We start from the raw sequence: 15,509 nt of genomic DNA on the forward strand, positions 1-15,509 counted from the left end.
CCTGAAGACCAAATAGCCTCAAATCCTAAGAGATTTTCACCATTCTACTGCCTGTCTCCTTTTGCCTTCTTCCACCTGCTCATTGGAAAGCAGACAGCAATCACCCTTTCTTAAAGGCAGCATCATGTTGTAGGAGTGTCATGAACACAACCTGTCTAGCACCACATTGTCAGGCTTTAAAGTGCAATTCTCCTCAGAGAAATAACAGTTTAAAGGTACTTTGTCACCACATACACATCTGCTCCCTGAGGGGCTTCATTAGCCCTCTAACGTGTAGTGAAGGAATACCAGATCCTTCCCCCTCCCCATCCCTCCCAAGTGTCTTTCAGTCATGCCTGCTTATGTTTGCTGATAAAAACAGGTATTTGCATGGTCATTAGCAGAGGGGTGGGAAGGAGGGAGTTTTATAAGTTCTTGGTTTATGCCTCAAAACCAAAACTACCAAATGAGCTCCCTTTTTGGAAACTCTGTAGTTAGAAAAGCAACTGGGTTTCATGCTTCAGGGCTTCAGCTGTTCACCTGCAAGAACTACAATAGCTGCACTTTTCTTTTCACTGCTCATTAATATCTGTCCTCTGCTCTCTACAGTGCTCTGCTGTACAGCTCCAGGACTGCTGGAGGTCTCCATAGCCTGCTGCTGGACTCTGTACCTTGTACCAGTTACACTGGCAGCACCAGTGCAGGGATTTGGCCTGTGTTTCACATTCCCCAGAATTCATCCTCGCATGCACTGAAACTGGTTGTACTCACAGCTCCCACCTCCCCGAGTGCTACAGCACAGAAGATGCCTATGGAGTTCACTGGCTTCACCGTAGCAGCTAATGCAACTGGAATCCAAATCAAAACAGCAGCTCTTCTGAGAGAGCTTCTTAAACACCACCCTGCAGCCAAACAAAGCAGGGTGGCGATGGCCTTACCAGAGACCTTCACAAAGTCAGTCAAGGGCTCCCCTGAAGAGTTGAGTGGCCCATCACAACCTACTCAGAATAGGCAAGAGAAGGAGGCAGATTTCACCCCATCCTCTAAGCAAACCTCAGTTGGAGCTCCTATTGCCACTAGATTCTGCCATCCCAAACAGACACACACACAGAGGGAGTGTAGTGTCTCTCAAAACATACTTCCTCAGGTCCTCTCAGCATCTTCTTCAGTGAGTCTGCTTCTCCCTGTCAACAGAACTGCGCTTAGCAGCCACACGTGACAATGTTGCCTACTCAGCCATTCAGCTGTGCACAAACCCATCACCCGTAAAACAGAGAATTAGTCTGGAACTTATCTGCCTTTAAAGAGCCTGCACAAGCTGTGACCAGTGGTATACACAAACAAGGGATCTGCAAATGCTTCAGGCTAATAATGAAGAAAAGATCTACTTCCCCCCCCTGTTTTTCACTAATAGCAACCTTTGCTTCCGAGAGTATATCCTTCCCCAAAGATGTCAAAGCTGGCATTTCCTAGCCTAAGCTCTACAGAATAATCTCATCGTTTAGAAAATAACTCGCGTCTCTGGAGTTCTCAGTTTCCCTATTTGTCAGCAGAAAACGAGACGTTTCCTCAAAATATACAATAAAATAGCCTCTAGCAATAGCCTGCAATGCTTCTCTTTACAATAGTTTTATGAGTGTGTGTGCGGTCTCCTGGGAGTGCTTTCGTAATAATTTATACAAATGACAGAAACTTAGGACAATGAGAAGCAGAAAGGGAAATACAACCATCAGGCATGCAGTTGATTTGAAGAGTCTGCAGAAAAAGTGGTTTGCTCTGTGGCAAAGAGATGTTCTGCACACTTGTAGGTCTAAATCGGGAGATTACAACCCCTCCTAAGGAGGGGCAACATGCTGTACACTGCTCCCAGAGCAACCCAGTACAGCCCATTGCTCAAACTCCTCCTGGGCTCTCTCACTGCTCCAGAACAGATCTTTGAACCATATTTGTATTCTACATATGTGAAAAATACCACGTAGTTAAAGAGGTAATATCCAGAAAGAGATCCTGGAAGGGGGATGGGTGTCCAGTTCTTAACCAACTTCCTACCTCTCCTTCACAGCACAGTTTGTCCAAGCTGAGTGAAATTCGCAGTGCTCTGGAAGAGAGGTAGCTTGCACTTGAATGTAAAGGAGCTCCTTTCATTTGTGCTACTCTGGGAGGCTGTCACCTGCTCCCAGCTTGTTGACATTAGGTAAGAGTAATGATGGTCTTTGAAAATACACCATAAAATTTCTACGAAAACTTGTTTCTTCTGTGGATATTCAAAATGTCTACCTGTGTGAGGATGGAGAAGGGGCTGTCAACTCCTATATGCACAAACAACACAGCAAGAAGGTACTGAAAGAAAATCCATTTACTCAAACACTTTTCTCCCCTCCTTTTCCTTTTCTTTGCGATACAAATTAATTCAACCCTGTATAAAAAGAGGGGTGGACTGCTTCAGCACGATGTAATGGAGCTGTTTCATTTAGCCGCCACTCTCCAGAGTGCAGAGTTCTTGTGAGACCAAAACCTATAACGCTTAGAAGCACAGGCTTTACAATCTGTTCCCTGTGCCACCAGAAACACGTTTCCTCTCTCCCCTCAGCCAGCCTCCAGGAAAACTAAATAAATAAATAAATGACCTTATGGAGCAACATGTCCAAGAAGCAGCAAGCAGAAATGCATCCCAGAGGGGTGCTAAAGCATATAATAGCTGCATTTGTCTTCCTGGAAATGCCCTGGTACAAGACAACAAAAAAGAAAGTAGGATCATTTGTTGTGCTCAGGTTTTAAGAGATTTCTGAGTAGATCCGTTAAGCTTGCATGATGTTAACAAAACCTACCTGAATGCAACAGCTTTTGCCTTTCTGGGACAAGGGTCTTTTTTGCCAAAACAGCAGAGAGGCACTTAGGAGATGGTGGTGCAGGTAAGCACAGATTTTACTTCAAGATGAATTCTAAGTCTGAGCAACTTGCTTCCTGCTTCCCCTTTCTGGCCCAGCCACATACAACACAAACTGGTTCTTCTTTATTTTGGAACAGATTATAAGGTTTTGCTTATTCAATGTTCATGAGCTGTTACTACTCCCTTGTGCTAGCACTTCCTCCAGACATGGCCCAAAACACACTGGGATTAGTAATAGGGATCACAAGACTAAGAGGGAGATGTCCAGGCAGGGTAAGTGGTAACAGCCCAGCAAGGCTGCCATGGGTAGATGGGAGGGGGCTTGCTGGAAGGAACACATCTTCCCTAAGAAAGCTTGGATGGATGAGTGGGGTGCTGTGGAAATGAGAACGACAAACCTGGAGTATGTGGATAAAAGGTAAACAATAGAAAATACAGATAGACTAAAATCTTTTCCTTGATTGCTCAATTTTAGATATTCAGGCTAAAAAACCCAAACCAACCAAAAAAAAAAAAAATCACAACAAAAAGTACTAGGGCAAATCATTCCATATCTGAATTTTCTCATATTGCTGAAACAGTGATAGTCTCAAAAATATTATTTAGGTCACAGCATTATGGCACTGGGGTTAACCACATGTTTCCCTAAAGGAAACTGGGTGGGTGGTTGTTCAGAGACTTCACTGTTGAGTGCACAGCATGGTATCAAATATAGGGAACTGCTGACAAAGAAACCAGACTGGCACTCTGAAGACCTAGGTTTTATTCTCCAATTTCGTCAAGCAAGTCACTTCCCACCCACTCTCTGTCTCTTTCCCAGCTTGACTGGAAGTTCTTGGCGTTGTGGACCTTCTCAGTAGTTACCCAGTGCCCAACATAATGGGACCCCAAGTTTTTATCAGGGTCTTTAGCTAACCAGAGCACACAAGGGATGACAAACAGTATTTCTAAGGAAGGTGCTCTGCTGGGAGGTTGAATACAAGAAAATGAAATGAGGACTCAAATGTATCCCAAATACCACCAGTTCAGAGTCCAAAGAAAAAAAACAAAACCCAAGATTAAGCCAAGTACCTTTAGCCAGTCTTTTTCCTTTATCTGCAAAGAAAAGCAATCTTTACAAAATGATAAAGCCATCCAAGAATGGCCGTGGTTGTTTCTTTTAAATGAACCAGAGAGAACAGATGGTCTCCTCTCATGCTGTCACAAATGTCAAAATTAGCCACCCCTAAGACTAGCAGGTTCTTGAAATGCTCAAGTGCTTGTGTCTGGTTGTTATGATTAATCCACGCTCCAGAACAAGAAAGGTCAAATGAAGAACACTCCTCCAAATACTGCAACAACTCCTAGCCATGGCTGATGTGTAATGCACTCAGACATGGTGTCAACAGCTGCTCCCAAAACCCAATGAGTCAGCCTTTCGAAAGAGCTTGTCAGCTCTCTGTTAGAGCTTTCATATAGATTATATTTACTCCCCAATGTTTAAAAATATCCTTCTTAAGCCTTGAAAACATAAAATGTTTTCCTTGCAGAGTTTGTCCTTTTTCCCCAGACAGCTGCCCAAGAATGTCTCATGTATTTATTTGGGAACAAAACTTCCTAGCATTTCTTTCATTTTCCTCTTCACGTACTGACAGCTAAACCAAAGGCAGGCCTCTGTTTCTGAAGTCATGTACAAATGAAGAATTTCTGGTCCCTTCCACAACTTTTACCTGCAAACCACAGTCAGCCTTCCAGAGTGCTGTGAGGTTAAGTGTTCTGCTCAGCAGATAGGGTACAGAGACATTGGGTGGTTTGCCTTTGGTCCTACAACAGGCATGCAGGCACAAATCCCCTATCCATCCCCTACTCTAATCACCAATCTCCCTTGGATGCTGTCATTTAAATAAAAAGGCCTATTGGAAATGACAGGTGAAGAAAGCAGTCCAGGCATGAAATGCACTCTAAAGTATATTAATAGAAGGTTGCCAGACAAAACGGCACAAGGCATTTGATCGCATCATCTTAGGTTTGTTGTTCATGCTCCTTTGCATCTGGCTGCATGATTTCTGCCAGATTCTCGGCTGGAGGAGCAGGCTAGGATTTGCCTGCTTTCCCTAACCCGTGCCGGGCTCAGCTGCAATCATGCAGAGCACTGAAAGAAATCCCTTTGAGTCGGGATTCATTCTGAACATGTAAAACCCAGACAAATGACTGCTTCTCCAAAGTGAATCCTATTTCACAGCAAGTAGGTTATTAGTGTGGAACTCCATACAAGTAGCCTGCATTCAAAAGCCCTCTGCATTATTAATAGAAGATGAGCTTTTGACATCAAAGGAGAACCATTATGTATGCTAAACGGTGGCAAAAATTGTACCCGCACTTCAAACCTTTTCAGTTCTTTGTCCCTCGTAAATCAATCAAGGTTGACAGATGCTTTAAGGAGAGTAATCTTTTCAATGATACTGTCAATGGATAACATAATGGAACATTGTCTCTGTGCTGTGTGAAGACATGGAGCTAGTCAATTATGGACAACACTTCATGCAGCCGCCAGTTTTCACTTGAAGTGCTGCTGTTGAAGTATTATAATCCCAACAAATGGCCGCAGCAGCATACAATGTAAATGAGACCTCCTGAAGCTTTGGAAAATTAATTAGTAACAACAGTGGTCCATTCCCACACTTTCAAACACCAGCCTGGTAATGTTAACGATGCACTTCCCCCCTTCCCTTTGAGCAGTCAATAGGGCATATTTACATACACGATTTTTAATCTTCAACACTTTCCCCCCCTCCCCCCTTTTTAAATGTAGGAAGCTCTGGATTCTTTTCCTCTCTTTTGAGCAGCAAACTTTACCCCTGATATTTCCAACCAGTCACATAACCCACATGGCTGGAGCTGAAAACAAGAGAACAGAGACTTTCCCACTTGGAGACTGGAGTAATATTCACTCCTCTTGCTTTACACACGTTGGACACTTTGTGGCTGTCTCATTTTCCAACACTTCTATCCCCTCAGCTGCCCTGAGAAGAATGGCTTGGATGGATGGCAGGGGAAAAGCTTCCGGTCTCAAGAGGCCAGTAGGATATGAGCTGAAAGCCCAATGTGCTGAGGGCCAGCAGCACCTAGGTCAAACTGTGGGGCACTCAATGCCAACATATATATCCACTTGCTAGCTTCTACAGAAAGGAGATCGAGAGTCAAAGGGGAGAGTCTGCGCTGTTTATTTAGCTATTGGCTTCTATTTCCTACGTCATTTCCTCAAAGATTTTCCCTTGTCAACGTAGGCTTGCACTAAGAGGAACACTTAGTCTCCCACAGTAAGAGAGAGAAATCCCACACTTGAGCACAAAATTTCAAAACTCCTATCAATTGCAAGTTTTCATTGCTATGATCTGTGAATGCCCCCTTATCTATAAGGTGTTTTTGAAGCAACCAGGTGCAGATAAGAAACTCAATCACTGAGGTCTTCTTGGACTAGAACAGGCTGTTCCTTGAACCCAACTCCCTCTTCCCCAGGCTCCAAACAGCTGGGAACAGATGCAGCTGCTGTCCCTCCTCATTTAGTATGGATTTGGTCTTCTGCACTCTGGACAGTTTTCTGAGAAGCCCTTGCAGTGGTTGACAGGAGAAAGCTTCACACTGCAGGAGTCCCCCAAACCCCCCAAAGATACAGACAATTGTTAAACAATACTGACAATGGTTAAACAACACTATGAGGAAACAGAGGAAGCAACAGCAGCCACACAACCTCCCTAAGGCATTACCCAGCCATCTGCCACTGCTGGTCCCAAGAAGAAAAGGGAAATGTTTGTTCTACTACAGGTCCCTCTCCTGGGAATAGAAAAGGCAGAGGAAAGGATATCTTCTGCCTAGCCTTAGAAAAGTCAGAGACTGATCCAAAATTTTTCCCACTCTTGCATGAAACATATAGTCTTAAGCTGTGCCAGGGGAGGTTCAGGTTAGACATTAGGAGGCGTTTCTTCACAGAAAGGGTCGTTAGGCATTGGAATGGGCTGCCCAGGGAGGTGGGGGAGTCACCATCCCTGGAGATGTTTAAGAAAAGACTGGACGTGGCACTTGGTTCCATGATCTAGTGGACATGGTGGTGTTAGGGCAAAGGTTGGACTCGATGATCCCAGAGGTCTCTTCCAACATAATCAATTCTGTGATTCTGTGAAAACAAACTACCATGAAATAGAGAAACAGACAGGAATCAGGAGGTTTCAATTCCTCCTTCCTTTTTCTGGAACAGGTCTGACAAGAAAACAGTGACACAACTCCATTTCTATACTGACTTCCCACTCAAACTCCACCGTGCAATATGCACAAACGCAAGACAAAAAAAATTCTGTATTGCATCTTGATGAGAAAGCTTTAGGCTAGCATTCTTGCCATGATGAAAATGGCCTTTTTTCCAATTACTATTTCTTTTGCTGTGCGGACTTGTCTGCTTTTTTACCTGGTTTTAGATTTTGTTTCTCTAGAGCTAAACACATGGAATGCTGCAAGGTCCCTATCCTCCTCCACTTACCACATCTGCCACAAGTTGGTTGGGACGGCATTGCAGGGGAGGCAGGCACCATGCCCCAGCTGTCCCCATCTTGGAGAGAAGACCCAGGTTTCTCTCTCAGTACCAGAAGGATGAAGTATAAGCAAACAGGGGACAGTAGAAACTGGGAAAATGTATGGTAGGTAACAAACAGGATTAATAACATACAGAGATAAAATCAAGGCCCAAACAGTAGGTTCTCCTGCTCTTCTCTGCTTGGTGCAGAATTCCAAAGTAATTTTTAATTGAGCCTGTTCCATTATATAGGTGCCAAATGTCATCCACTGCCTTCTCTCCCCACAGCTCATGCCTTGGCTGAGATGCATTTCTGAATACTCCTTATCCCAGTCAAAGCAAAATTGGACACCAAACACCTCTTACTTGAAAGACTGTCCACTTAAGCAAACCTGGAGTGCATAGATTGAAACAGAGCAAGGGGTAGCGGCATAGTAGTAGCTCAGCTGGTAGCTCCACAGGTGTGTCTGGTGGGCCAGGAGAAGCAAAGAAGCAGTTGCAGGCAGGCTTGGGTGTTGTGTGTTCTACTTGCACAGCTTTCAAGGAAAACTGATGCACAAAAGAGGCTATAGAAAGGCCCTTGGTGTCATACTTGCACACAAAGTTGCAAGACCCTGGACCAGAGTCTCAAATCTACGGGACTTCTGCAGAGGTACTGCAACCAATGTGTGCTAGGGACCTGTTCTACTCTATTTGAAACTTCCTCTAAAAACATATGCCCTTTTCCAACTCATTTATAGGAGTTTACTATTTATTTCCAATATCCAGAGATACCTACACACAAACTTTCTTCCAAGTTACATGACATGCATTGAGCAATTTCAGATTTTCTTGCAGAACAGTTTTCCAGGGTAATAGCAAAGAATTTCAAAAGTGTATGTTGCCTTTGTCACAACTTTCAGCAGAAAATTATCTAACCTTTTCTTTCAAATTTATTATTTTTAATTGTATTTGGTATTATATTATTATTATTTAAAGGGTAGAAGTAAAAAAATTTGCCAATATAATATAGACAATGAAACAATAAAGCTGATTCAGTTGATCAAAATATCTTCTGATAAAAACTAAGTGTTTCAGTAATTGAGAACCAAAGGTTATAACATGGAAGATGAAGAACCTGCTTCTGTTCATGTGTCTAATGACAATACCTAAGATCTCAACTTACCATTCTTGAGTAAAGTAAGAGGGAAGATGGTAGCTAATAATGACAAAAATTTTAAGTAGCCTTCTATTCATATTGAAATAAAATTCACACAATCCAATTAAGCCAGAGATTTATCATTAAAAAATAAATTAGGAAAAAATTAATTGAGAGAGCCATTGCTTACATAAGAGAAGTCTTCAGCATTCTGACAGAGTAGCTTGGGAAAAACAGCCTGTCGCTGAAATCTTTCCTCGTCTTCAAAGATGTTCCCATACATGAAGCCATTCATCATGGTGGAGTGGGCATGGATGTCAATATAGAACTCCAGGTTAATCTTCTGTTGAGGGAAAACAAGAACAACAAAAAACATTCAGTATGAGATAAATCATAACTATGTTATGGAGGTGAAACCTCCCATAAATCCAGTACTGCCATCCTTGAATCTAACCATGGTGCCAGCATCAGAGCGTCATGCTAAAGATACTGCTTCGATGCGTCCAGCCATTCGTGCCTCTTTGTGGGTGCATGTGAGACGCAACACAGGACCATGATAGACATTTCTTTACCTGTTCTGAGAAGGCTGGAACATTTATGCAGCACAGGACACTGTGCAAAAGCATTATCCTTCACTTTGATACAGGGCTTAGTGCCACTGATAAAAATATGCTCCTTCCAGTTCTAGAGCATGATTGTTCGGGCATAGCTTTGCCATCTCTGCACAGTTCTGCATCACAATATGCAGATGTACCCTTCTGCCAGGAAAGACAGGCTCAAAATTGTGTAAAAAAGACTTCATTATTTCCTGTGTAGTTTATTTCGGTTTATAAGGAGAAATACCACAAATGTTTTTATCTTACTCTGCTTTGTAGTAGTAATTCCACAAAACAACTCCCCAAAACAAGTGCCTTGAATGCCTCTCCACTTGTAGCTTCCCATGTGATTTGGCAACAACTCTTGCTTCAAAAGAAAACACCAGGACCCCCTAACACAGAAGTACCTGCACTCCCCATACCCTTCCTGGATTGGCAATTCAGTGTCAGAAGGCTCCGTAAGAAAACGTTCCTCTAGTCTCCCGTCCAGGGTCACATCTTTGTCCTCACATCATATATAACTGATACTATCTCCCCTGCCATTAGTGGCAAAGAGTGAATGTTCACCTTCATCACCATGTACAGTGCCATTGACAGCAGTGAGAAGGCAACATCCAGTACAAAAAAATGCTACCAGGGCAGATCCCACTGGATTACCCAGAGTCTCCTCAAATTCCTGCAACTTCTGGTCCTGAACAAATGGTGCTCTGTGACTAAGTGACAAACCCACCCCTGTCACCTGGCCACCATGGGGCCAGTAAGAACCTTCCTGGTGACCAGAGGGTTACAGTTCAGTTCTCCCTGCCCCAACAGGGGAATGAAGAAGAGCTGTGTTAGCAGGACAGGGATTACAGTGCTTAGCCCTGTACCGCTCAGCAGCAAATAGGGACCCTGGCCAGTAAAATACAACATGTAGCTCTCCGGCCACGTCTCGTCTGCAGGCAAAGCTTGCTGAGGCTACTGAAGAATACTGAGCTACAAGACAGTCCGATGTAACACAAACAGTTTGTATTACGCAGTTCATGTGACAGCAGTGTCAGCTCTTCTGGAGGGTCTCTGATGAGGGGAGAACACCATTCGGTATATGAAACTAACATGATACACATTTAGTTTCCCTTGGCAGAAAACCAATGTACAATACACAGTGACTGTTCAGTTTAATTAAACAGCCTAGAGAGAGTAACACTGTATCTTATTAAGCCTCTCCTGTGTTAAAATGTTAGCAAATGCAATATCAATATCTGACCATGCTTCATAGGAAAAGGAACATTTGATTGTATTTGACTCTAATACAATAAATTGTTTGCTCCTGCCAAAACATTATGCTGTGCTATAGAGGACCAACACTGCAATAAAGCACACATCTGCTATTTGGAGATATAGCGCTGAGGAGAAAGATTAGCATTGACAGGATGAAATACCACATAGGATTTTCTTCCTCTCCAAGCATACAGAAATCAAACCCAAGATTGAGTAATATTATTTTTCATAAGATAATTTCCCCATCAGAAACAGAATTTGATGAGATCAGATGCAGGCTGGCATATCACCATAAAACAGAACATGTTGTAGAGTCTCAAAACAGTGATTTGATGATGAAGCGAGGAGATAATCATGTTAAACTGGATATTTGTAAAGCATGAATGTCCTTCACAGAGAAGTCAGTGACCTAAGTCATACTTATTTTAGAACAAGTAGACAGAATTCTTTATAGAGACATATTTACTAACATAAAGTAATTGAGAAGCACAGTGAGATATATAACAACAGACTAGTATCATTTGTGTCTTAAACACCACAAATAAAGGTGCTGGCATAAACTGTATGATTTGTGCTGTGTCATACTATACATATTCATCCGTAGTTACAAAATTGTTTCCAAAAGAACGTGTCTGCAAACAGGGACACAGAGGCAAACTTTCCATAGGCTACCCAGCAAGAAATTCAGCTGCAGGACATGGGTGACCTGAACCTCAGCTTAGTATTCAATTGATCAAGTCATCCAGTCTAACATAGTATCACTAGAGAATATTTCCTAAACTCTCCTAGGATTCTCGCTATTGCTGATAAAAGTGTTCCAGAGAATTTTAGAGAATCTCTTGGGGTGCTGAAATTTCTTTGAAGATCTCTCTTCACCATCAAAATAGTTTTCAAATAGTCTGGTTACAATGGTTATTTGTGAGGGAACAGCGTCCTTCAGAGATATAACCTTCACCTAAAGATTAAGCTTCCAGCTTGCTTATTTGGAAACCATGACATTCAACAGATAGCTCATCACCCAGACAAGTGTTTAAAAACATTTATCCAGTCATTCATTACAATGTATTTCAAAAGTCATTTCCTAAGTCAGCCCACAATGACTATTCAACTGCTTTTTCTGGTCTCTGTTCCTTACCCTCCTCCTGAACATATAAAAAACTCTATTTCACATATTCCTACCTACTAAATATAGTCCAAATTTGCAATTGTCCATCCTACTCAGTAAGTTGTTAAACATTGCTAGAATAGTTGCCAGTTAGATGTACTACTCCCAGATGCTACTGTACATAAGTAGAACAGCATTTCAGTGTTTCACACTTCTTTTCTTCTCATCACATTCATTATTTTATCAAAGGGAAACATGTTGAGCATTATCCATTACAGAACAAAATACTTCAGTGCATTGTTAATATAAGACATGAGTTCCCAATGGAAGAACTCTCTTTATTTACAGACACAAAGACATTGTGGCCTTAAAATGGACAGTAACAGCCCAGTCACTGGGACGTTAAACTCAAAGTTTGCCACCTCGTGCCCCAAGTAGTAGACAATTTGTTTGCAGACAAGTTTCATAAAAGAATAAAGATATGTTCCTGAACAATAATGGTATTTCTTTTCTCTCTTTAGAGTCGTATGTATTCATAAGTACTTTATGGGTAGGAACCATTTCACCCACTGCCACACTACAAATCTAAGCTAGGGAATAAAATTTCATATTTCAGTTGAGGTTCTCTGGAAGATATTGACATAATTACTGATCTCCTGCAATTTAGGCAGGATCACAGAATTAACATTTTATTAAGCATATAATGTCACCTACTGATGGGAATTTCAGAAAAATCAGCAGAGAGCTAACCTTCTGGAATTACTTCTCTTTGAGATAGGGAGAATTTTAATGGGAGAATGAAGTTAATAAATGTATGTGTGCATTTACCTGAGTACATACAAACACACTTAAAACATAAAGCAATCCTATCTGCTGTTAAGCCACAGAGGTATCTGTCAGTATATACACAGCACAACCCACCCCAGTTGTGGCTTCTAATGCAGTAGCATCTACAAGTAAGAATGGGAATAAATTTAGAGGTGGCTCAAAGTCTCATAGTCACATTTGCTTCAGCCTTTAAGCAGAAAATAATGAATAACCAGGCTCAAACATCTCTAGATGCCATAGCTGCCTTCTGAGAGACTTACAAGTTACATCCTACAATATGATATTAAACTCATCACTTTCTGCTTTAGAGGTAGAATGCAAAATGATTCAGATGCCTTCTAAAAATCATCATGCAATTTAATTCCCTCAAGTGTCTTTTCTTTGTGCTTACAAGCAGCAGCAGAGATTTTCTCTCTGAGACTGTCTTTCGTAAGTAAAGCTGTAATTACCTGGATGACCCAGCTTACAGAGCTGGAGAAAACAAAGGCAGACTTGGTTTTCTTTTCTCTGTCAAAACAGAAATCACTCACTAGACTGAGAGAGACAATGATTGAACCCTACTTCCTAGAAAACAACAGTTAACATTCTCTCCCTTGAAAAGAATGGTCTTTGCCTCTTCTTGCCACTTACCACTTCTTGCCACCTACGTAAAACCAGAATACATAAATAACCAAACGAATTTCTGCTCTAAAGTTCATTTGAATCCCTGCCTTTGTGACACATACTTTCCACTGTTGTCCTAAAGTTTCTGGCAGTTTGAGAAATATACATATAAATTAGGGAGGGAGGGGAAATGACAGAAATTATGGTAAAGAATAAGCGCTCACATGCATTGTCAAGATATGAAATAGTCAAAGTAATACAGAAACTGGAAACTGGTTCATGATGCCATGTAAAGTTTTGAGAAATATATTCTCACCTGTTTGGATTTTGATTTCATTAGGTGAATGCCTTTGAAAGGTCAGTAATTAAAGAGCAAAAGGAAAGAATGATGTTAACAGCTAGTGCTGCTATGACCAAAGTTAGATTTCGAACAGTGAAATTATGATTCTTAAGGAAACAGAGATTTAATAAATAAATAAAAAAAAAAGCAATAAATGCTGTAATAAAAGGATAAATGTGCATTGAGCCCAGAACATGAGCCACTAGAGAGACAATGATGCAGGAAGAAGCCAGCTCTGTCCACCAGCTGTCACTTCAATATGGGTTTTATTAATTCTTGGGCGTAGCAATTGGTTTAGAGAGAGAGCGTCCAAAAGCCTTCTTCACTTCAATATTTCATACAGGGGATGGGATAAACTCCTTGCAAATGTTTTATACAAGCCGTTAAAACCATGGCTTGTCATTACTGGTAGAGAACATAACAACCTCCAGGCAGACTTTGCACTCTTACTGCTAAGCCATTGTTTGAAACAAATGGACATACAACAGTTGGCACAGCAGAAGGCATTTGCCCCTTTTGGTTCAGAAAAGATTCAGAAATTCCCAGAAGACTGGCTCTTTGATGCTTCCTCAGGTCCAGAATCTTTCAAAAGAAAATTCTGCAGGGATCTCAAATATATCCATTTTGACATACACACTGTACCCCATGCTTAGTTATTTTGGCAGTGCCTATAGTGATGACACCAGAAAACACAAGCACAATGTCCTAATAAGTAAAATAAAGGAAAACTGATCATTCAGCATCACTTGCTCAGCAGTCTACATTCAGCTAGAAAGCACCAATCCCTGGCTCTTTCCGCTCTCGGGAACTGTGCCCAGTGCTTTGAATCGCTCTTTAGGGATGCACAACATTTGTCTCCTGAGTATACAAGGGAACATGAAGTGGAATTCAAATTGTCTGGATATGGTTCACATTTTCAAACTTCCCTTGAAATACCTGGATTTGGATGCCTGGTAAGGTGAATATTTTTTTTTTTTTTTAACATCTACCTTCTCCCCATATTTTTTCCCCCAAATTTGAAAGGGCCAGCATAAACCCTCACCAAAAAAAAAAAAGTTAAATACTTCCAAGAACATTTTCCTCTAACATTCTTTATAACCTCTGACAAGTTAGTCCTACAGTGTCATCTCCAGTTTTGTAGATGATGTAAGCCACACCTTATTAGAGGCACTATTTCAGAGGTATGCCACTACCCCTTTGTAACCGTAGGGACAACATCTTTCTCCTTCCATTCATCATCTCATGGACCACCTGCTCCATTCATCTTTGTAAACACCACGGAAACAACAGGAATTATTTACATAAGAAATGAATAGTAGAAAACTGTTTTACTATTTTTAAAAACCTTCTAAATGTTAAAAACATTTTAAAAATAGTTTCCTCATTTTGCTTCCAGAGAAGGGAAAAAGCCAGTTTAGAACCATTCTTATTCTCACTGATATGAAGCACAAAACCAATTTCTCCTTATTCATGTAGACACCTTTACACAATCTGAAAACATCTCTTAAGTGGCCTGCAGAAGCAGTTTGCAAACACTGCTGTACCACTAACTCTGCATGACCTTCTAGCAATTCTTCATAACACTTCATGCATTTTTTTCAGATTATTTAAATCATGTTCCACAAGCTGCTGTCTTTTGGAATGAACCACTCCAACCCAGTTGCCATTCAAAAGTAATTACTTACTGATCCAGTTACACGGCAAGTTCTCAATCTAAATAATGATACCTTTTAATGATAGGCATAATCTGACATGACTCATTAATGTCTCAAAGAGGACGGAGAAGAGACTTCTGTTGGTTCCATGGATTCATACAGCAAAAGGATGGCATGTCTATCAACACTGCTTTCCTGCCTGTCTTAAAAAGTAAGGGATGCTTTTATCCATAGAAGAACATGGGACTCCCTTCAATGAGCTTGAACCCTGCTGTGGTGTGCCCATCAGTTGCCCTGAAAGGAGCTAAACTCATAGTTTTGGCCTCAGAGTGGGAGGTCAGCAACATGCATATTCTGATCCTGGTTCTTTATCTGCTTGCTTCTCTCACCTGCCAGTGCAGATAACAACACCTCCTGAGGATTAGCTGACGTTTGTAAAGCACTTTGAAGATACAAAGCATCACAGTGTGTACAAGTTAAGTATTAATTCATCTGCCAGGCTGATTCACTCTTTGACCCCTCTGCAGAGACATCCACTTAGTGTCAGCTCTGGCAGTTTTTGCGGTTCA

At 41.4% G+C, this 15,509-nt stretch overlaps 1 protein-coding gene across 1 annotated transcript in view; it reads right to left on the bottom strand.

Moving 5' to 3' along the window:
- The window catches only part of AGBL4 (ATP/GTP binding protein-like 4), a gene marked incomplete at both ends in the record, with an annotated part of 71,811 nt that overhangs the window by 7,610 nt on the left and 48,692 nt on the right, over positions 1-15,509 (bottom strand). The window contains one exon of the mRNA XM_009700077.1: positions 8,744-8,896. Within this exon, the coding sequence (XP_009698379.1) occupies positions 8,744-8,896 (153 nt within the window). The remainder of the gene's footprint in view (positions 1-8,743; positions 8,897-15,509) is intronic.

Source organism: Cariama cristata, unplaced genomic scaffold (genome assembly GCF_000690535.1).
Source record: "Cariama cristata isolate BGI_N322 unplaced genomic scaffold, ASM69053v1 scaffold20355, whole genome shotgun sequence".
NCBI lineage: Eukaryota > Metazoa > Chordata > Aves > Cariamiformes > Cariamidae > Cariama > Cariama cristata.